Source organism: Falco punctatus (assembly GCF_963210335.1).
Source record: "Falco punctatus genome assembly, chromosome: 10".
In the NCBI taxonomy this organism is placed as follows: domain Eukaryota; kingdom Metazoa; phylum Chordata; class Aves; order Falconiformes; family Falconidae; genus Falco; species Falco punctatus.
In genome coordinates, this window is record NC_137590.1 from 18,100,612 (window position 1) to 18,123,239 (window position 22,628).

The 22,628-nt window shown below is 46.1% G+C and overlaps 3 protein-coding genes across 6 annotated transcripts in view; all 3 read right to left on the reverse strand.

The window, feature by feature from the left end:
- The window catches only part of KNL1 (kinetochore scaffold 1), a 32,194-nt gene extending 20,541 nt beyond the window's left edge, over positions 1-11,653 (reverse strand). The window contains exons 1-9 of one of the 2 annotated variants that reach the window (XM_080405007.1): positions 9,030-11,653; positions 6,179-6,233; positions 5,706-5,745; positions 5,406-5,465; positions 3,992-4,053; positions 3,479-3,534; positions 2,980-3,016; positions 1,799-1,836; positions 1,411-1,463 (exon numbers count right to left, since the gene is read on the reverse strand). In XM_080405007.1, coding sequence (XP_080261133.1) covers positions 1,411-1,463; positions 1,799-1,836; positions 2,980-3,016; positions 3,479-3,534; positions 3,992-4,053; positions 5,406-5,465; positions 5,706-5,745; positions 6,179-6,213 — 381 coding nt within the window. In that variant the 5' untranslated portion in view covers positions 6,214-6,233; positions 9,030-11,653. Of the gene's footprint in view, positions 1-1,410; positions 1,464-1,798; positions 1,837-2,979; positions 3,017-3,478; positions 3,535-3,991; positions 4,054-5,405; positions 5,466-5,705; positions 5,746-6,178; positions 6,234-9,025 lie in introns of both variants that reach the window. The other variant, XM_080405008.1, reaches the window with a different exon arrangement.
- A 1,182-nt stretch (positions 11,654-12,835) lies between these two features.
- RPUSD2 (RNA pseudouridine synthase domain containing 2) lies at positions 12,836-16,458 on the reverse strand (the record flags this gene model as incomplete). The annotated part of the gene is made up of 3 exons (XM_080405032.1): positions 12,836-14,359; positions 15,059-15,355; positions 15,763-16,458. 3 exons carry the CDS (start codon positions 16,456-16,458, stop codon positions 13,574-13,576), a joined length of 1,779 nt encoding a protein of 592 aa, XP_080261158.1. The 3' UTR covers positions 12,836-13,573.
- A 36-nt stretch (positions 16,459-16,494) lies between these two features.
- LOC308070684 (protein-L-isoaspartate(D-aspartate) O-methyltransferase-like) lies at positions 16,495-22,564 on the reverse strand. Of its 3 annotated transcripts, XM_080405062.1 has the most exons (9): positions 22,481-22,564; positions 21,950-22,083; positions 20,366-20,470; positions 19,808-19,839; positions 19,218-19,322; positions 18,466-18,586; positions 17,717-17,802; positions 17,301-17,470; positions 16,495-16,947 (listed from the first exon to the last, which is right to left on the reverse strand). In XM_080405062.1, exons 2-9 carry the CDS (start codon positions 22,059-22,061, stop codon positions 16,935-16,937), a joined length of 744 nt encoding a protein of 247 aa, XP_080261188.1. In that variant the 5' UTR covers positions 22,062-22,083; positions 22,481-22,564; the 3' UTR covers positions 16,495-16,934. The 3 variants fall into 3 exon arrangements, with proteins under 3 accessions (XP_080261188.1, XP_080261187.1, XP_080261189.1); XM_080405061.1 differs by having other exon boundaries at positions 21,950-22,554; XM_080405063.1 differs by having other exon boundaries at positions 16,495-17,470; positions 21,950-22,555.
- Positions 22,565-22,628: the final 64 nt, after the last annotated feature.

Genomic DNA, 22,628 nt, shown 5'->3' on the forward strand with positions numbered 1-22,628 from the left:
TAAAGCAAAACTCAAGTAACGCAGTCCTAAGGTTATAGCTCTATCTTTACATCATCTTCTGGAAAAAAAAATATTTCAATATGATGTGATTTCAATATCAATGTGAAAAGCAGTAACACATTCAAGGAAAGAATGACGACAATCATTAGAGCACATCGTATTTAAATGGATTTTTTTGAAAGAATGCATCTCAAGTTTACTGTTGGGCAAAGGCTTCATATCTAGCCAGATCTTAGTAAGTATGGCATGATTACTGAATCTTATGGATCAGTATTTTCTATACCTCTACAGTGCGGTTTTCACCTATTTTTTTTTTCCCCTTCCTAACTGTAGGTAAAAACTTTGCCCAGCTTATCATGCTTGTGCCCCAAATCAGCAGCACCAAGCTGGATGCTTTAGAAGACTTTTTCATCACTGACTAGGGAGATTTTAATCTCTATTTTAATAGAGAGAATTTACAGTTTTAAAGCTGGGGGAAAAAATGGACCAGTAACAAGCTAGAATACTGTATTTATCAAATATTATGAATATATTTAGAACAGTTTCATGTTTACTTCATATTATATATCCTATTTTATAAATATAAGAAATAAAATATACTATAAGAAGAATAACCATACACATTTATCCAAACCAAGGAGAGAGACAGTTTCAATTTGACCTTTTTAGCCCCACGGTGCATGTCATCTCATCCACACTAGATTTTAACTGATTTTGTTTTAACATTTGTTAACAAGAGCTAACGTATATTTTTAAGCTATCTTCAAACTCAACATAAAAGTCAGAAGCCACTGCAGCAAGGGACACTGTTTCAGCAATTGCTTTGTTTAACAACAGTCTTGTAACATCATCACTGAAGTGTAACACAGTTCAGGATCTCTGTGCAATTGTGCCTGTGAAGTCCTTAGCTAAGAATTTTGTGTTTTATCACTTGATTCAGCTGAAGAAATTAAGTTACCTTTTCATGCTAATTATTGCAATTTTTTTAAGGCTTTTTCACAGCAGGAACAGAGAGTACATTTGTGCACATCCATTCCACCCATGGAAGTAAAAATACACAAACAGAGAATAATACATGAGAAAAAATACATAACCAGACCTATCTGAAACATAAGCTCCTTTGCAAATTCTTAGACAAGAATTGAAAAGAATGGAGGAACTAGCTCACGTACAGGAAAGTTAGCAAGCAATTCTAGAAGCAAGAGTTATCAGTGCTACCACATAATGCCTATCAAACTAGGAAAATACTTCAAAATATAGAAGATTAGCTTTCAGAAGAATTTTATGTGAATACAAAGATTTATTTTTTAGGAAGTTGAATTACATTTTTCATCTTTACTACACAAATTATTTGAATATATTTTGGACACTGCTACTTTCAGCACCGAAGAAATAAAAGCCTTCATATACCTCAGTCTGCTGCACCGATGCCTGGATGGGGGCGTGAAGCAAACTGTTCATCCCTGTTGAAAGAAAAGGAAATACTCCATTTGTTGCGCTATTTTCTTATTATTTTACTCACCAAGGTGAAGATCTATGTAATTGTTTTTACAAATATCACTAAGCCAGTACAATTAAAATCAAATATATCCTAAAAATATTTTCAGTACTCCAATATGTAGAAGGGCCACCCATAATTCTACAATAAAGTGCCTGTAAACAGCTTCAAGGGATAAACCCTGTTCATGCAATAGTCATCTCGGGCAGATTGTTCTAGGCATGTTAAAATTACCCAAATAGACTCAATAGTTTTAAATAAAGATGGTAATTCTGTTATTGAATCTATTTCCAAACTCACCAGTGATTTCACATGGAACAGCTTCAGGCTCTTCGTTTCTATAAAAGGTAGGTTAGGTAAACAGTTTGTTAAAAGATTTCAAAACAGAAGGCTTCAGCAATATACTGAAAGGGCAGAGAATTCTGCTGCACTGCTCACACAGGACTGGGCAGCAGATACCAGCCGCTGCTTATACATCTTCTTCAATGTATTCTCATTTGAGTTGCAAACTTATTTTCCCATGAGATTCTCTCCCCTTAGCATGCCACAAGCCATCGCTCAACATACAGGTGGCATTTTAATTCCTCAGTGACAAGTAAAAAAAGGAGAAAAGATTAATTCTTTATTTTTAACTCAGATCTTCCACTTCCAGGTATTCCTTTATCTTTGGGAAACTGAAGCTGTGCTCATAAAGCCTGAAATAATTTATTTCTCTGTAAAACAAAAGCCAGATACAACGTCCAACTTGTGTGGTTTTCTGTCTGACTTCTAATGCCTTCTGCTCTCCGCTTGTTTCTTGATTGCTCTTTCAAAACCAACAAACTTTAGCTAGAGTGCTGATTTCTTGTGTGTGTGTGCGTGTGTATATATATCTATATACATGCACATACACACATAGATGTTACTGTACTGGGTTGATACCTTTAAGAGCATGAGGTAACTACAGCTCTACATAAGCTGTTTTCTTGCTATATATTTTAAATGTAAAAAATTCCCCTTCACACACAGGAAGTGTCTAAATCTCTTGTTTTACTTACCAGGTGGTTTTAACTTTAAAAATCCCATCACTGTGTTTTATCTAGATGGCGACTTTAAGGCTAGACTAACACTTTATCCACCTCTGAGGGAAAAAGTTACAGTAATAATTATCAAAGACTACATCCATCAGATATGGGAACTGGTAGGTCTTTCCTGGAAAGCATTCCCAAGCAATCATCTTTGGAAGGAAGCAGTTTCAAGCCATAATGGTGCAATTTTTCAGAAACCACCATCTTTTTGTGAGTTACCAACACAGCTATATTCTTTTTTTTTTTTCCCTGTATCCCTTCTTTCGCCAGAAGCACCAAGTACTTTTTTATACCTAAATAAATATGTATGCCGCATTTCTCTGAGGAGCAATTTGATGGTTGCATATCATGGGAAGAAATGTATTTGCAGTACAGAGTGCTATAGTCATGGGAATATTTTTTTTTCAAACTTACTGAGTAAAGACATGATTCCTTGTATCTGCTGCACACTCTAAAAGTAATAAGAAAATTACAACATTACAATGTGAGAAGCATGATCAAAACATTTGGAGACAAGAGTAAACTGCACAGAAAAGAATGTTCTCAAGTTCTCACTCTTGATGTGCTGCCTTATCGTGGCAAAAACCTAGAGAAGTACTTGAAAAATGCATTAGCTTTTCAGATTCTCCCTAGGTAATGTTTGGCTGAGTGAATGACATTCTGCTCAGCCTTGTTTTGATCTAAAACCCCAAGGCAGATTTTGTTCTAGGTGCATTTTGCCTAAAAAAAATACTTTTTCTGAGCTACAAGGTCCACTGTACCAGTAACTAATGGGTTTTCAGCCAGTCCATGATAGACAACTGACCATATTGTTCCTTACCTGTGACTGACAGTCCTGACTTCTTAAATTCAAGCTAAAATTTTGTTGCCAATACTCTTTGAATCCAGTTAGGAGAAGAAAAAGGAGTCCTACCTGTATTTTCTCCCTCTGCCCCATTATTCTTAAGATCTCGCTGGAAGACTCTGCAGCTAAGAACAAAAACATCACCAATTTTTTAAAACATAAGCCCATCTGTTTCAAATATACTAAAAAAAAAGCACCCCCCAATCAAAAAAAAACCCAGCCCTAATTTCAATCTTTTCCACATAGTATGTTCTGAAACGAGACGTTAAAAGCCAGAAACGTACTGAACCCAAGCATATTTTCCAGTGAGAAGATGCCATTATCACACTTCCGATGGAAATAAAAAATTCCTGATTATATTAGATTCATTAAACTGGTTTTTTTTCCATCTAGGAAGAGAAAACAAATAGTGGCTCAGGGCTCAAAATCAACTCAATATAGCAACAGTTACCAGTTTGCTGTTTGTATACATTTTTGAATATTCAGTGAAGGCAATTTTAAGGGATACCAGTTTACTACCTATAGCCTGCTTTTTATGCTTAAATAAAGGACGTAGATCTGCATCCCTCAGATCAAACTTACTTTATGGTGTTCGCAAAGCTGACACGTCGAGAGTTTTTCCTACGTTTTTCTATAGTGATATCCTGACAATAAAGAACAAAACAGTTTGATAACAGAGGACTCGTCTTATTCCATAAGCCACTATAAGCATAGCTCTTCATGAAACACAAAAACAAACAAACAAAAAAATCATTGCCCAAAACCCAATATTCTATGACCCCAACAAGTACAACAGATATTATCAACACCCTTAAACTACTTTATGTCAGGAGAACTTGGAGAACTATGAAGAGACCCATCTCACAAGAAGTAGCATCTAAATATCACTGCAAGAGTTGCCTGGTTTCAAACACAAGAAGCAGAATACCAGTCACAAGGATTTTTGTCTGGCATATTGACTGGTATATTAGGGAAAATACATGTAGTTGCTTAGTGAGAAGGTTGCAGAACTGCTTTTCTTTAGTTTTCTGTTACATGAACTGAAGAAAAAAACAGTAATGAAGTTTCATCTTTATGGGAGAAAAGGAAGGATTCATGAAAGAATCAAAGTCACCATCTTCCTATAGAAATGTTTAAATGGTGTCACTGACTACATGATCATACTCATGCAATGTTACAAGGTACATAACAGTGCAGTATTACATACACTGGAAAGCTAATTCATCATACCACTACTGTGCAGTTGTCTGCAATAAGCTTCCCTAACTAGTTCTGGGACAGTGGAACCTGTGTTGTTTAAGAAAACACAAAGTATTCACATACCAGGTACTACCCATTATAGGCACGTGACTAACAAAGCCCATAAAATACTTAAATTTTTTGAAGGTTTTTTTCACTGAAAGCCTTATACGCTGAGTTTTCAAGTTCTGTAATCAGCAACAGATAAATCATATAAATATATGATGCAACTAGAGCATGAGTCCACGGATCACGCCCTAGGTAGAAATGACATTTAAAAACAATCCAAACTGAACAGGGCTGTAGTTACAATTTCTAAGAAAAAATAGACATCATAAACATGAAATATATTCTGTATATATTCCTGGAAGAAAACGCTTATTTTTTAGCTTTCACTTTAAACAAATTGGCAGGCTATTTTTTCTTCAGATGTAAAACTATCTTACTGACTATACCTATCTGTACACTGTTGGAAAGTTCAAGTCAAACGGACTACAGCAGGAGCAAGTTATTCCTACTAAACTCTGTTTATTCCTCTTTTCTGGATAGAAGAAACACTCTGATGTAAAACAGAAGTATAAGAAAAACTTCATGGATTTCTTGTAATATTTAGTACTCCAAAAATTATCCTCCTAAGCAGTTATTACAAGAGTTTTTACACCTGTATTATTCTAGTGACACGGTTTAATCAGTGACAAGTTGAGGAGCAAATTGAAGATGTTATGAGCATTGGCAAGAAAGGACTTAACAGACCTACCTGTGTCAATTCATTCTCACTTCCCAGATCATCAAGAGGATTTCGTGGAGCCTTTAAAATCTAAAAGAAAATATTACAGTTGAGAAGATCAGCTCCAAGTTCGAGAACTGGTTACTTGGCTAGAGTTTGTAAGAGCCACCAGTGCCCTAGCCAATCGTATCAATCTAATAGGCTCTTTCTTTGCTTTTGGAATGCTCTTCTTCAACTGTGATGAGAAAACTAGTTCCCCTTTACAGCTTCCCTTTCTTTCCTTCCTTTAGTTACACCGTTTTCTTTCAAGAAATGCCTTAAGTTACTCACAGAGGACAGTCGCTTCCCTCTGATGTGCTCTGTATTATCACTGGAGGAGAAGAAAGGGAAACGGGTATTAGGGCATAAATTGAACCAATATGTAGTTCTTGAACAGTATGTGCCAAGTTTTTAAGGTTAGTAGATAGATTTCTTCATTATTTTTACAAGTGTGAAATTAAATAAACAAGCTTGTTTGGAATAGATCATTCATTCCAGCACTAGTTTCCAAAAATAAGCTTTAGAAAATTCAGCAGATTGCCCTCCAAAACCCATGGTCAGTTAGCCTCCAGACAATCCACTGCTATGAAATTTCCTCAGAGCTTTCCTACATATGATCAAAGAAACTCCCCGTTCTTCTTCTTGCCAATGGAAAACACATTTCATTCAAGAGATGCTGAAGTGCACACTGAGATTAAGGAAATGTTTGTCTCTAAACATCAATATTTATATCACAATAAAATTCTTCAATGGTTTCAACTTACTTTTCCATGTTAGAGTCTACACAAATCTGGTCCATTTCTGGAGGATGTGCTTTTCCTATAAAATATAGTACCAAAATCCAAAAACATTAACAAATCTCAGTAAGAAAACTGCATAAAACCACGGCTAGATACTAGCCTTAGATGCTGCAATTTTTCTCTCCACCTTTCTCTAGTCACAGAAACACACTGAGGTATAAGAGGCCTCTCAAGTGCACATTTTCCTGCTATATAATCATATTGTAAAACAACTGTGCTAAGAGTCTTACCGGTTAGGTGCCCTTTTATTTTGAAGTTAAGATTCTGATAACTGTTGGAGATAAATGTGATCAAACCTTATTATACAACACTAAGTTTGCTAGTTTTCTTTGACACACAAGACAATTTTTCAATCAATATTCTCTCACCCCAAGAATATCATATGTTAACGCAAAAAAACCCTCCTGCTAGCACAGAGAACAAGACTTATCAAAGGTTGCATAAGGGGATAAAATTAATTAACCCACACTGACAGGACACCAGTGCTAACACAGACTTAATATTGCCTAACATTTCTTGTAAACTGAAACAAAATTCAGGGCTTTGAATGCCAGACTAACATTCCTCATAACTTTAGTCTCCCACAGACCTGATAAAGACCACCAGAAAAATGTACCACAGGATGAACACTATGAGATCAATACATGCAATTTTCTAGATTCCAGTGATGATCTTTATCTACATGCATCCCTCCATGAATAATTACACAAATTCTACTTACAGGAGAGCTCTAAACAATCTGACAGCATTTATCACATTACTTTATTCTCCCCTTGCTAAGCCTCAGCAAGCAACATTTAAAAAAAAAAAACTTGTGTAAGCAAGGATTAAGTGATTTGTAAAACTAACAGTTACATTTTAAAATTAGAAACAGAGAGATCTGCACAGGACTACTCAGCTTTTGCATGTCACAGAATCACAGGCTCTCAGGTCTGCCAGGGGTTCTGGAGATAGTGCAGTCCACACCCTGCTTAAAGCCACAGCAAATTGCTCAGGACAGTGTCTACTCCCATTTCTACTATCTTCAGAGGGGAAACGCCACAGCCCCTTCTGCACTACCTGTTCCATCTTCACTGCAATTGTTTCACCCCTTACGTTTAAATGGAATTTCTTGTATTTCAATTAGTGCCCATTACTTCTTGTTCCTTCATTAAATACAACTGAGAAGAGCCTGGCTCTGCCTTCTTTAAACCCTCCCATCGGGTATTCACTCACACTGATAATTTCCCTCTGGTAAGCATCCACTGCTCTCCCTTGTCCACCAAGCCAGTTACCTGATTGTAGGTGATTTAAAGCACCAACTGACTCTTATTTTCCAAGCTAAAACTAAGCCTTATGTAGGAAAAAGAAAGCTTTAGATTTACCAAAATGCTAAATCACATTAAACACTATTGCATAGTATTGGGATATCGCTCACAAGGCAGAGCAGACTTTGAATTATAGGGGAAGGGAAAAGGAACAATCTGCTCAGAAATACCAGTTTGCTCAAGGACCATGTTTCGGCAGGGCAAGAAAGCAGTGTGAGAAAGTTTAGCCAATGGATTTCCCCACACACACACACTAAAATCCTTTGCTTAAACTGAAAAAAAAACCCAACCCCACTATTTTGAAGACACCATTGCATGTGAAGGTATAACAAATAAAAGCCAGAAAAGTTTTCCACAATGACATTGTACTTGTACACAGAAATGGGTCTGCTGAAATGAACTTTATTAATTTCCTGTTTTATTTTTTACAGAAGAATTCCTCTTGCCAAAGAGGCAGCAGGTTTACATTAGCACCTGTCAAAACGGCAGCCAAGAGGCTCTGGCTTTCAGGGACTGCAGCTCTCAGCAACAAAACCACGACTGCTTTCAGGCAGGCATCCCAAGGGTGGCTCTCCAGCACACAGCCCCAATGCGCTGGACATTAAGAACTGCTGCACGGGATCAGATTAAACACAAAAAAGAAGTGACACAAAGACAGCCGTACAGGTGCCTAGAGAAGACCAGAAGAGCAGCGCATGGCTCTGTGGAGTCCCTAGGAGTCTGCTGTTAGGCCTATTAATCTGAATTCACATCCCAACGAACACGCTCAGCAGTCATTCTTTGAACCTGTGCACCTATCTTTGACCCAGCATATGGCAGCGAATTGAAATGCTGTTATTCTGTTTATGAAAAAGCATCTCTTTTTATTCTTATATTTGATAATTAAGTATCTCCCAGTTCCACACTGTAAACAGGGAAGAATCACTCCAGAGGTTTTTCGGTTCATTCATAATCTTACAAATGCTCATCCAAGCCCTCCTAGGTCTCCCCCCCACCTTTAAGAATAAGAATCTTTGCGATTCCCCTTTGTTCTGAGCGTTTCCCTCACGACCCCTGCGCTGGCCGTACCGCCCTGGCAGGGCCGGCAGCCCGGGAGCACCGTCTGGAACCGCCACCAAGTGCCGGTTTATGCCTCGTTAGCACTTCGGCCGGTGTTTTCCCCAACCTGAACGGCTTCGTTCTGACCAAGACTGCCATTTATCGGGCGGTTTATCAGGCGATTCCTCTCACCTCCAAAGCCGTCGCCGACTCCAGCCTCCCCAGCTGAAATCTCCTCAGGTCCCGGCCCGAGGCCGCCCAGTCCCCTTCCACCGCCCTCCCGGCCCGCTCCTACCGGCACGGCCGGCCTCCCTCTCCCGCCGTTTGCGCGCCCTCCCCGCCGGGCCCGCCGCAGCGACAGCGCAACGGCCACCGCCTCAGCCGCTCCCGCGCTCCCCCGGCCCGCCCCGCCCCCTCCTCGCCTCTTCCCGCTGCGGTCCCCGTCCCCGTCCCCAGCCGCCCTCACCTACCGCTGCGGTCGCAGGCCTCACGCCCGCTGCCGGTGGGGCCTTCCACCCTGCGCTCGGCCGCTGTTCCCCACGCCCCCCGCTCTCATCGGGCTAGGCCGTCGCCGCTTCGCTATTCAAATCTAACCGCCTGCCGGCGCGCCTGCGCCCTGCGCCGCGCCGCCGTTGTACGGCAGAGTGGCGCTGTGGGGCGGCTGCCGTACAACATGGCGCCCCCTAGCGTTCCGTACAACATGGCGACCTCCGCGGGACCAGCCCGGTGCCTGCCATTTCAGCGTTGCCCCTCGCCGGCGCGCCCCGCAGCCGCAGCGGCGAGGCTGGAGCGGCGGAGGCCACTCGCACAGGGCTTCCCGGTCGCCGCGCGGTGGCCTCGCTGTGCGTCGTGTCAACGACGGGCCGAGTAGCCGGCGCCATCTTGCAGGGAGAATGGCAGGAAGAAGAAGGCGCCGGGACCGGCAGGCCTACTTCCCTATAGGCTGGGCGAGACTGAGTGTTATCGTGACGAGGTGGCCGAGTGGTTAAGGCGATGGACTGCTAATCCATTGTGCTCTGCACGCGTGGGTTCGAATCCCATCCTCGTCGACAAACACAATTTTTTTCTTCTCCGGTTTTTATTTTTGCTCACAGTTCTCAGGGGACCGAGGCGCTCCCGACCTGCCCCGGCCGCGGCCCCTAGCGCCAGCGAGCTCCTGCCCTCCCGCGGCAGCGCTCCGCGGGGAAGGGCGTGAGGGGAGGCGGCGGCGGGTTGGCCGCTCGGCGGGAACAGGCCCTACGCGGGGCCCGCGGCCCCTCGGGCTCCCGCCTCCCGGGGCCGAGCCTTTACCCCTTATGGAAGGAAGGGGAAGCGGAGGTGCCGCCCGAGACAGCGGCCCGGGTAATTGCGGTGTCACAGCCGTGGGCGTGCGGATCCCTCTAAGTGTCCCCGGCCGTCCCACCGAGGGACCCCCTGGCCGGGCACAGACCCTTCTGAGTGTCCCCAGCCGTCCCACCGAGTGACCCCCTGGCCGGGCACAGACCCTTCCCAGTCCCCGGCCGTCCCACCGAGTGACCCCCAGGCCGGACCACCCCGCCACAGAGCTCTGGGTCAGCATTTGCAGGGCAAGGGGCTGAGGCAGCTCCCACCGAACCGATCCCGGTGCCCGGCTGGAATGACACCAAATATTGCTTCAGGAAAAGACAACTATTGCACTTGGCCTTGCTTTTCATGAAGAGATGACGATTTAAACAAGCATCAACTATTGAGGAGATACAGGAAAGCTTTTCCTGCCCAATCCATCAATAATTAACTTTTTTAAAAAGTGCTGAAGTGCAAGTTAATGCCGGGCAGAGCTCCCAGGGCACTGCCCTGCTCCCGCTCAAACACACCACCCCAGGGGAAGGGGCTTCTCACCCCCTTGGCTGGAACAGCTCTGCCAGGCCTCAGGCACACGCTGCAGCGGTTTTGATGACGCTTAAATCCTCGTGGAAATTAGACTGTGCTAAATCCTGTGCAGAGAATGGCCTTATCACAACTCTATAGTCTCTCCAATGGCACCTGTAACAGACCAGGAACAGTTAAAACACAACTGGAAGTGTGTTATGGCGTGGAAGACTGGCATCTTGGTGATGATTTAGGGGTTAATTCTGGTCAGGCCTACACACAGTAAGTTCCCCCCCAGGGTTTGCCAGGAGGGTTTATTGTATAGACAAGCTGCTTTAGCTGCTGGTAAGATGCACATTCTCCCCCTCCTTTCCTGTAGCATAAAAAGATGTATCAAAATCAAACTGTACTAGAGAAAGGACTTCTTCCAGGACCTACACTCTGTATAGATAACTTCATGCCCACAACCACCTCACAGCCAGGACAGTTATTTACCTCAAACCTGATCTGAGATGGGAATTTGTTACAAGGCATCTCTAACAGTAACATTTCCCCTATTAGCAAAATGGCAAACACCAACTTATGCATGTTTACAGCACGTGGTGGCTGCACACCAGCTCTGAAACAGAATAAAATGAAATACGATGGAATTGGTGGTAGGCTCCTTGTGAAATCAACCTTAAATTTTCATTGTTGAAAGTATCTTGAAAACAGAAGCCCCAGGGTTTCCTGACCTGCAAGGTGTGCCAATTAAAAGATGAAGTTATTATGCATAGCCAGAAAAAGGAAAAACACAGCACTGAGCTTCAGTTGCCACGTAAGGCGCTTCAGCCACCCGTCTCCATCTACTGGCACAAGTCAGTAAAATCTCTTTCAGAAGCTTATTTCTTAAGTAGGGAAGTAAAAAAAAACCCACAACCCAAACCATCCCCCCCCCCCCAAAAATATAATTTGAGATATCTCAAAGTCTAATTCAAAACTGTTGCCCCAAAACCTACTACCTTTCCCTTGTGTCTAAAGCTAGCAACAGCTGCAGACACCCTTATTTATATACTGAAGGTGCCCAAGTTTCATTTATGAAATGAATATATTATGAAATACATATTTCAGTGCATGAAAAATCTGGATGACGCTAGTTTTAGAGTTTAGTTATCTCTTAAACACAGGAGACCTTTTATCTCCTTTGTTTAACAGGCTGTCTGTGGCTAAGTACTAGACCTGGCCTTAAAAATGACGGCAAGAAAAAAAATACCATCTGTGATTAAATCAGAATCATAAAAGAGGCCCTTGGCAGAATGTGGAAAAGCAAAGCTCAAGCCTGTGTCAACTTTTGCAGAAACATTCAACACATCAGCTAGATGATCCAGGGCAGAAAGAAGTCACTTGGCTACTTTGAGCTACTTTGGAAGAAGTAAAGCAGTGGTTTATTCTGTTTTGGTACACAAATCCTGGTCCTGGTAACATCATCAAGTGATTCTAGGAGCCTTGCCAAGGAGGAAGGTAGTCATCCCTGCAGGCTTGGCCAGCCCGAGGTCCCCAGCATCCCACTCAGACACCTGTGAAGCAGGCAGTTCTCCAGTACCCTGTGTGAAATGGGCAAACTTGTAATAAAAGATCTACACAGAAACCACATCCTGGGGGCCAGGGACCTGAGAAACAGCTAGAGCTCCCCAGAGCACAGACAGCACAAGGAGAGATCATCCGAGACTGGACCACACTCCAGCATGGCTGTTGCCACACTTGCTGAACGGTATCTGCTCCTCCGGACTTCTTTCTTCATCTTTTTTAAGGCTTCTTTAGTATTTTAGAAATGTAGGACACTGCATGCACCCTATGTAGCAACGGGTGTGGAGAGGTGGATATGGAGTGACAGGGCTAGAAACCACTGTCTGCAAACAGGACTGAAAAAACACGGCTCTTCCCAGGCCAAGGTTTGGATTGTCTGCAGCAGCCACCAGAGCTGGTCGGTGACACTGGTGACACATACAGGAAAGAGGGAAGAAAACAGAAAAAAAAGATAAAAAAGAACCTGAGACAGCAGAATTATAATAATGACCCTCCCAGAGGCCAAGAAACAACCACTGATGAAAATAAGAACTATAGTGATATTTATCACTCTGAAAACATATATTAATATAAGATGTATAAAAATTCTTCTGGTTCATAAAACAGCTTTTGTTTTTCTTTAAAGCTAATTGTCACACTAAAGTGGTATTAAAAACAATTCCACGCCAATCAGAAAGAACCTGCCTACCTGCCTGCAGTATTTAAAAAAATAATAATTAAAAAAATAGAAGTTCGCAGACTGACCTCTAATTCAGATTTTTGCTCAAGAATGAGGGTGTCTTCAATGAGACACAAGGGATAGAGATCGACAGGTTCTCCGAAGAGAAGCCAGAGGCAGCAGATATGTCACAGAGGAAACAGCAGAACAAAAAGGCAACAAAGATCTACTAAATCGGTCTATTTCTAAATCTCATAAAAACGTACAACCTGGGGACTAGTACCTCCAGAAATAGGCCCAATATAAAGGGATTAGTCCCCAGAGGTACTAACTTTAAATAAAGCAATTATTTGAATGAATACTGAAAGAGTCATTTCTAAACCAGGTCTGCCTTGCTGACAAACAGCACAAAATGGATCAGCTTCACAGTGCTTTGTGAAGTGCATAAGGTTTTACCTTATGGTGTTCTCAGTAATAATTTGAATTTTAAAATCAGTCTGACAGTAAAATACATTAAAAATAGTTTTCTGTATGACATGACATCCAGCATATTAAATGACTTCCCAGCAGCTCTTATGGTAAGACTCAAGGACATAGCAGGCCAGAATAAAAATCAGTTGATGACCTTTAAGTGCATGCACTTAACTGTCTGTGTGGATAATTGACAGCAAACCCAGAACTCATTGAGGTGAAAGGCAACGCTGCCTGTGATAAGTAAGTGTTTGCTGCCCTGAAGTGCTAGTTCGCTAAAGGGGCAGCATAAATCATGTTGCAGCCCCATCTTCCTGCTCAACTTTTACAGCACCTGTTGGCAGGCAGGTCAGTTCTCCAGCCCAAACAATCCCACCCCATCTCAAGTCACAGGCAGTTTGTTCACCTCAACCACACTGAAAAAAATAAATCTCGGGTCTTTATAAAATGCTGTCCTGGCCAGCAATGTCTGTAGGCATCAGATGTCCTCAGTCATTCCTCCCAGTCCTCCATTGCCCACTCAGGCATCTTGGAGCAATACTCAAACTCTGCTCCCTTATAGCGCAAGGCATGTAGGTACATCACTAGCTCCTTGGGAGATGGGTCCTGCCTCGTAATTTTACACTCTGCACACAAAGGGTCCTTCTCTTCTGAACTCTCTTCTCTCATTTGCCCATCCTGATTCTCATGTGAACTGAGTTCCGTCTTCTTTTCAGGTGTTTCCAGGTCGGTGTTGGAGCTGAGTGGACAATCTGCTATGTCATTTCTCTTGGGATCCATAGCATCCATGGCAGGGCAGGAGTTCTCAGGGTCAGCCTGCGCAGACTTGGCACAGTCACTTGAACTACCACAGTCTTTATGTTCAGCATTGGAGTTCAAGTCCTCCTCCAAAATACCCAAGATATCCAGGCTTTGTTTGGAGCGATGCTCCTCTACTAGTGCCTTAAGGAGTTCTTCATCTGTTTTATCGATCTTGCCACCTTTCCCTCTGTCTGGGCCCCAGGCTTCCATATTATAGATGGGGTCGTTTACAATAGGATGCCCCAAATACTGCAAATGGACCCGGATCTGGTGCGTGCGGCCAGTATGTGGAAGACATTTGACTACGCTGGTCTTGCCATTGTAACTGAGTCTCTGGAAGATGGTTTTGCAGAATTTCCCTTTGGGGTCCACGCGGCACACTCCCACCTTGTAAGAAACAACCAGTATGGGCTCCTCACAGACCACTTCGTGTTCTGGAAACTCCCCCAACACACGACAGACATACTCCTTTTCCAGCTATGGGAAGACACAAGAGTAACTCTTAGAAAAAAAGAACAGAAAACTGTCTCTGTCCTAACTACATTTGGGTCCCATACTAGCTACTCCTCTTCAGAGAAATACCTTTGCAGGCAACACAACTGAACAGGAAGAAAAATAAAATAAAATCAACTATTTAAAGGCAAATTTATCTCAAGCTTTCCTCGACTAGTTAAGAACTCAAGAACACAGGGGCCTGGCCTATTTTCCTCATAGTAAATTCCAGAGCCATCTCTCAGCAGCCTTCGGTTTGACACAAATCCTGGAAGCCAGGACCCTACTGCTATGGTTCTTTCTGTTTGCGCCAAGAGCCACTGAAAAAGTGAGACAAAACTTCTAAAGCTTTTAAAAATGAAAAAGTATTAGATGACCTATACATGTCCACTTACAAATAAAACTGCTTTCTAATTGTTTTGCGTAATCCCACCCAGTTTACACAGTGTGTTAGGGAAGGAGATCCCTTTCAATCTAATATTACCAAAATAAATTAAATTTTTACTCAGTCATTTTCTCTTGCTGCCTCTCATGCTTAATACAATCAGCACAGTAGCATGGCCACAAGCTGTTTGGGGAACTTGCCAAGGCTACACCAGAAGTCTGGCTGCCTTTGGACCTAGCCTGTGTCAAGAAGATACCGTGCCAGAGACTCCAAAAACTACTGCAGCCCTGAGCTCTCACCTGTCTCTCCCGAACCTGCTCATCGATCCTCTTGGACACCTCTGCAGTCTTGGCAAACATAAGTACTCCCGAGGTCATGCGATCCAGTCGGTGGATGGTATGCAACTCCTTCAGATCATGCTCTTTGCCTAGGATGAAGATGACCGTGTTGTGACGAAACCTGCCACAGGGGTGTACCGGCAAAGAGGAGGGTTTGTCCACAACCACCACCTCGTTGTCCTCCACCAAGATCTGGATGGGCTGGGCAGTGACTGGCGGCTCATGGCGATGCACCGTATTCCTGAGAAAATCGTTATTCTGCAAGACAGAGAGATAATTGGTGTGAATCCAGCCTGCACAGACATCCTGTCTGGCCACACGCAAGGGGGGCTTGATATTTCGGGGAGATTTGAGAGCCCTGTTGTCCTGGAACCTAGGATTTAGCATGACAACTGTGCACATCGCTGTTTCAAGTTTGATGGCCTGCCTTAAGCCCATCTCTGTGCCTCACTCCTTCTCGGGGGGCTGAGCAGGGAGCCGTGGGGCATGCCGGCTCTGCGCAGGGCCTGGGGTCTGCGTACTCCTGACCCCGCTGGGCTTAAGGATTCCCCAGGATACCGATTCCCCCAGATCACCGCAGGCTTCAGCAGGCTCCCGGCCCCTGGCTCCAGCCTCCCCTGGCACACCGGGCTCCCGGTGGTCCCAGCCCCGGCGAGGATGCCCACCTTGAGCACGATGTCCAGGTCGCGCACGGGCTCCTCGTTGAGGCGGAGGCGGCCGGCGCGGGCGGCGGCGCGGTAATAGGCGAGGGGCTGGGCGCGGAACTCGGTGCTGAAGACCTGCAGGAGGCTGCGGCCCACCCAGCGGCCCTTGCAGTAGGTGCAGAAATCGAAGTAGTAGGGCCGCACCTTGCGCAGGCCGCCCTCGAAGTAGTAGGTGGTCTCGGCGAAGTGCGCCGCTCCGAAGCTCACCCCCGTGCTCAGCTTTCGCGGCGGCGGCACGTAGCGCTCCCCGACCGCCAGCCGCCGCTTCTTCGGCGCCGGCGCCGCTTCCTCTTTGTCGCCGCTGGGGCCGGGGCCCGGCTCCGCCATGCCGCGGTGCGGAGGGGGAAGGGGCGGCCGCGGCGGCCAGGCCCCGCTCCGCGCCAGCCGGTACAGCCGCGCGGCCCACACCGCGCCGCCAGCGCGCGCCGTGACGCAATGACGCGGCGCCAGGCGCTGCGGCCAATCGCCGCCAGGCCACGCCCCCCCGCCCTCGCGCGGCCGGTCGCTCGCGCCCCTGGGTCCCTGCAGGGCCGCCGGCCCGGGCCAGCGGGGCGCCCCTGGGTCCCTGCAGGGCCGAGCACCAATGGGAGTGGGAAGGGCGCATGAGGGAGCAGCCAAGTGAGCAGGGTTTTCCTTAGGTCCCCAAATTCTCAGCATTGCTACCACAGATTAAGTTAATTGAGGCAAAACACGAAGAGAACACACTTTTGTAATTAAACTTTGACAAATCAGGGTACATTGCTGCTCCAGAACAGTAACTGTGTCTTATTTTCTCAAAGCATTAGGCAGAGTAGTCAATATTAAAGAGTATTTTTTAGCGAAGGTTTAAGAATTCCTGTCTGCTTTTGGAATTCTCTGTGAACAGCTGTTATCTATAGCTTATCAGTGCTGGAGTTACCTGGATCCATTCACTCTCTGGGAGCAGGCATGGCCCCGAGAGCCTCCCCTGGGCCTGCTGCTGGAGAAACACCTTTTCTCCATCCCTCGTCAGGAGCCCTGCTAAGGCACCGCCTGCCTTTTGCAGGCACGTCCACCGATAAAGCTGCCGTTCAACAGGCAAAACCATACAGGCCATCTACAGCCACAAGTCCCATTCGGGAGCTTTCTGAGGTCACTTTAGAGATATCCATCCATCAGAATTCATCCCTGAGGCAAAGAAAAACCAACAGTTACTATTTGTGGCCTTCAGCAACAGAATCAACACGGCTATGGTGTTTATGAAAGTGCACAGGCTCCGGGGGGGAGGGGGGGAAAGGCTCAAAAGTCCTCAGTCTGCAAGCCCTATCTACTAGAAGATAAATCCTGCTCTCCTGCTGCACCTTACCACAGCCAAGCCTCTTTCTTCATATTCTCTCTTTTTTTGTTGTTGTTTTTTTGTTTTACAAACAGCATCTGCTAGGAATCCAGGACTCCGTCAGTAAAGCCAGCAGTCAAGGAGAGCAAGCTCACAGAGGCAGCTGTGAGGAAGAAGCGTTCCTCAAGGGAGAGGAATTTTTTACCGAGGCCACTGCTTTTCCTTATCTGTCAGAGGAACATAGATCACACCCATCAGTTGCGTTTCGATGATCTGCCCATCGCTGGTTTTGTCATACTGCATCAGAACTTGGTTTGCACCTTCAGGACCAACAGGCAATATTAACCGGCCTCCTGGCTTCAATTCATTCAGCAACTGGCAAGCAGACAAATCACAATCAGCAGAGCCAAAAAAACCCAGACAAGAGAAATAAGCCACACTGTGACGGTCACACCACCTCAAAAAGCACAAACTGGCCAGCTCAACATAAAACAGAGAAAAAGAAGCTTCCAGTGGTTCCTTAATTATTAGTTTGGTTTTTGGGTTTTGGTGGGGTTTTTTTTCCACAGCTACCGAGGCAGGCAGCCCATAGCAACAAACATCCAGCATGCTCACTCTTACCTCCTTTGGTACGGTTGCTGCTGCTGCTCCCACATGAATGGCATCATAAGGAGCCTCTTCAGGGTATCCCTGCCTGCCATCTCCAACTACAGGAGGAAAAAGCATGGAGAAGAGACTTCTGTTCTGATAAATCCACACAAAAATAATCCTTCCTATATCCTTTCAATTATAATATAGGCAATGAAAAATTCATAACGAGATTGTGACAGCAATTTGAATTCCCAAATCAGAGCACTGACTTGTCAGCTCAAAACGTAGCATTGGTTTACTTTTTGAAAAGGGGGAGAGATTTCTGGAACTGAGCCATGCTAGAAGAAGGAACAGCCAAAGCCAGGAGGGCTTTGCAATAACACAGCAGAGCTTTGTGCAAGGCTTGAGATTCCAGATACAGGGAAAGCTGACTCAAGTTATCCTCACAAAAAAACCAAGCCCACCCATTCAGATCAACTAAAACCCAGACGTGGTACAGCCACTCTCCTCTGAAGGCAGTCTTTACTGAGTTAAGACAGTCTCTACATACTTGGAAGTAAGGTGTGTGATAAGACTGCCTGTAACATTAAATACTACTTGTTTACACTGCAGTGTTCAGGTCAGCGTGGCACGGTGCTTACTTAGCAGTGGTTTCTGCTAACACCATGGCAAGCATCACCACCAACTGGAACAACTGCTTCAAGGAGCGCAGCTCTGCAGGCAGCCAGAGCTAATGCATTCACAGGAGAGAACACGCACCGGGATCCCAGAGTGCTCACCCACAAGCTTTACACGGCCAGAGCTAAGCAAAGTCGGATCATCTTCTTGGACGTTTCTGATGGATTCATGTACCAGCTCTTTGATGTGCTCTACACCCACAGCTTTCCCTGTTGGGCCCATCTAAACAGAAAAACAGCAGAGAAACACCTACATGGTACAGAGGTGTATTTTACAGGGCAACTTACCGCAGGGATTGGAGAATTTCCAGGAAGAAACTGAAGAGCAGAGTTTCTGAACAAGAGCTGCAAATACTCTACCCCCTTGTTTTTAAGGCTGAGTAGCCCCACTTATATTAGCTACTTGAGGGATACACAGACACTGCCTACAGGGATTCCTGGTAACCTTCCATTTCCAAAGAAAGAATTCTTTGGTAGAATTAGCAGCTTCCATGGCAGGGCCAGTTCTTGGCTAAGTAACCTCCCGAGAAGAGTAACTTGACCAGCTTTCTAGCACTTCACAGCAAATAATTCCATGAGTTTAGAAAACAATGAAACAGACTGTGACTACTTAGGATGCAAACTAAGAAGAACCTACAATGGATTTGCACAGTAGAGTAACACATTCCTCTCGATCTGAACTGGGTTAACACACAAAACATCTCATGGCAGGTACAGCATCCCTTTAGTTTCCAAAAATGACTGTATCTGGTTTTACTACCTCCCCCTCTCCCAACAGAAAGCCCGTGCTGGCTATGGCAAGCTACCCAACCTGATGCACCTCACCAGCTAGAAACAGAGTCCTGCAAGCTTACCATCCGGGCAAAGCACGCTGTAAGGTATCCGCTTCCAGATCCAACATCCAGCGCTTTGGCACCTTCCACAAGCTGATCCTTTAGCAATTCCAGTGCATGGGCATGCTGTGCAGACCACAAGAAGGTGCGAAACATCCCATTTTAGTTTCCTCTCCTAAAACCTGCTCTAAGCAATTATCTGCTCTGATTTAAACAGCACACCTGCACACCTGGCATTTTGTCTGACATTCAGAGTGAAAATCAAGTGTTTGATCTGGAAAATCTTTTTGCAGAACAGCATATAGGAAAAGGTTCAGTAACAAGTTGTGAAGCAGCAGGAATAAAGGTCTCATGCAAAGAAAGGGCAACATTAATGGTTAGCCTCAGTTGCATGGAACTCCTATCTATGCACACTTCTAAAGTAACTTAAAAGTGTTTACAGCAAACTTCTTAAAAAGAAAAAAAAGCTTCAGATATATGGTGCCTAAAGAAGCAAGCATGATAATCATGTCCATGGGATCTGTTTATCTTTCTACTTTAGTATTGAAGAAAAATAAAAAATGGCAAACAAAATTTCCTCCATTTCTGCTAAAAGTGAAGTTTCCTCTTACCATATGTGGTGCACTGATTGTAGCCTTGTATCCTAGAAGGAAACCGGTGACAAATGCGATAAAGAAACGGCAATTAAAATTACCAATAGGCACAGTTCCTTATTCTCCCCCACTTCCCCTAAAAATAAAAAAGCGTTCTTATATGCTACACTAAAGCACTTCACCGACTTAAAATCTCATTCCATGGGATTGCCAAGGAGCGCAAGGCTGCACAGTGCTGCGTCTCCCAGGCGTTCCAGCCCCCAGCTCATTCATCAAAACACCCCACGGCTCTCACAGCCTGCGCTCGCTTCCACTCCCTGAGCAAGACTCAGTAATCAATGAACATTTTGAACCTGGAAAAGCTGCATTGTTCATTCCTCTGGATCCCACAGCTGAAATACGGATGGGGTTTGCTGTGCTTGACCCATCATAAAACTCAGCCACTGTTCTGGGGAGAGAGCACCTGGCACAGAAAACACAGACCTGCCAAGCCATCGCACATGCCCCCATCAGCATGACAAGCACAGTCAACAGGCACACTGTAAAAGCAGTCATACTTTGCCTTAAGTTACTCACCAATAGATTGAGGAGAATCCATGTATGGGAAATATTTGATGTAGTGACCTCTGTCAGTAGCCAATAGCACATCAAAGACTCGCTGGGATTTAATTATCCCTTTTTCTGGGAGAAGAAGAAAAACAGAGAGAGAAAGGACTCAAATCCTCAGTACTGTAGCAAGAGGAGATTTGGAAGGGAGGAGTACATTCAGGCAGTTAGCAGAACCAGGAGAATTCAACCTTAATAAGTGATCAGGGAAGGGACAGAAAACCGCGGATAGAAGTATACCTCTTTCAGTTTCTGCTACCCCAACTGAAATCATGTATGGTCCCAGGCCACTAGCCCAGCCTCTCTCAGAGGATGGTGACTTACCCCCCCAACGTTTCTGGGCCTGCCAAACGTAATGAATAATAAATTGAGTCACGCTTTCTCTCCTGAAAGCTGAGACTCTGGTTCAGGTTTCAGGAACACTGGCACAGTGAGCAAAATAAAATCAAGAGCAATGACTGCAGAAACATTCAACATCCCTTCACACCTCATCACTGAGGGAACTCCTACAGGGAAAAATCAGCTTTAGCAGCAGGGGAAATTCCAAGCTATTTTGCAGGTGTTCCAGCCCACTGTCCTGAGCAGAGTGGGGGCACCATGCAACACTCCAGTCCCAGGGCATCCTGCTGGAGGCACATCCCAGTCTGCCAGGCTCAGCATCTACACGCCAGAGCAATGCCACGTGCTGCAGCATTTTAAAAAGTGCCATGCATTTACCATCCCAGAGGAGTGGAAGGAAGGCTGTGGATAGTCTTTCCTGCCACTGCTGGCGTAACATCTTTTTTCTAATTAGAAATAGAACCAGTTCAGACTGGGACAAATCAGAGAATGATCACAGATGGAAGGGAGCTCTGCAGATCATCTAGTCCAGCTCCTTGCTAAAGCAGGTTCACCTACAACAGGTTGCACAGATGTGCATCCAGGTGGGTTTTGAATGTCTCCAGAGAAGGAGACCACACAGCCTCTCTGGGCAGCCTCTTCCAGGGCTCTGTCAGTCTCAAGGCAAAGAAGTTCTTCCTTAGATTCAGCTGAAACATCCTCTGTTGCAGTTTGTGCCCGTTGCCCCTTGTCTGGTGGCTGGGCATCACTGAAAAGAGCCGGGCCCCATCCTCCTGACACGTGCCCTTTAAGATGTCTGTGGATATCGATAAGATCCCCTCTCAGTCTTCTCTTGTCCAGGCTGAACAGGCCCAGCTCTCTCAGCCTTTCCTCATCGGGGAGATGCTCCAGTCCCCTCACCATCTTTGTAGTCTTCGCTGGACCCCCTCCAGCAGTTCCCTGTCTCTCTGGAACTGGGGAGCCCAGAGCTGGACACAGCCCCGCAGCCACAGCCTCCCCAGGGCAGAGTAGAGGGGCAGGACCACCTCCCTCGGGCCCGTTTGGCCACGCTCCTAAGCACTGAAATTCAGGCGATATTAACGCCAACAGTGCAGAACGAGCAGCACCACTGCTCAAATCACCGTGTAACAACACTGACCATCCTTACAGCAAGCGCCAACCGGCTCCACCGGCAGCGGCGAGAAGTGCCCGGCGGGGGACGGTGCCGGTACTCACTGTAGAGGTTGTTGACCAGCTCCGGGTGTGTTTTCCCGCTGGAAGTCCAGGCCATGGTCCTGGCGAGGAGCAGCCCCATGAGCAGCGCGGTGCTGGGCAGCAGGCAGCTCATCCCAGGGACGGCCGGCGGCCGGCTACGAGCGCAGGCTCAGCACCGGCGCTCTGACGGGGACCTCGGACCGAGCCCCCCGCCCCAACGCGCCTGGCCCGGGCTGCGCGGGGTCAGCACCGCGGGCTCAGCACAGGCGATGTCCCAGGAGCTGGCTGCGGCCGGGGAGGGGACAGCCCACCGCGGCGGGGGGGACAGGGCCGGCGGTGACGGGCGGCAGCTCCCGGGAAAGGCCGCGGCGGAGCCGGCAAAGGAGCGCGCCCAGGCCCCGGAGCCACGACACCCCCCTCGCCCGCCTCGCTAGAGAGAGCGGCACCGGCAGGGCACGGCCCCGGCCTAGAGCAGGCTCCAGGCCGTCCGCTCCCCGCCGGGGACCCGCGCCCACACCAGCCCCCCCGAGCGGCCCCGGTCCCGGCACCCACCGCGCAGCCGCGCTAGACCCCCCGCGGCCCGCCGCCAGGTGTAACGGTTCCTGCCGCCTCCCCCCACGAAAACTTCCGCCCTTTGCCAAGATGGCGCCGCAACGGCTTCAGCCTCCCTCACGCATCCCGCCCGTTCCCCGCCCTCCGC

What these genes read in the sequence shown, in the direction of transcription:
- LOC308070684 (XM_080405062.1), bottom strand. Translation starts at nt 22,061, where the DNA reads ATGAGCTGCCTGCTGCCCAGCACCGCGCTGCTCATGGGGCTGCTCCTC. An exon ending in GCTGGTCAACAACCTCTACA is followed by an intron (nt 20,471 to 21,949) that starts GTGAGTACCGGC and finishes TTCTTCTCCCAG; the next exon opens with AAAAAGGGATAATTAAATCC. An exon ending in GGATTCTCCTCAATCTATTG is followed by an intron (nt 19,840 to 20,365) that starts GTGAGTAACTTA and finishes GTTTCCTTCTAG; the next exon opens with GATACAAGGCTACAATCAGT.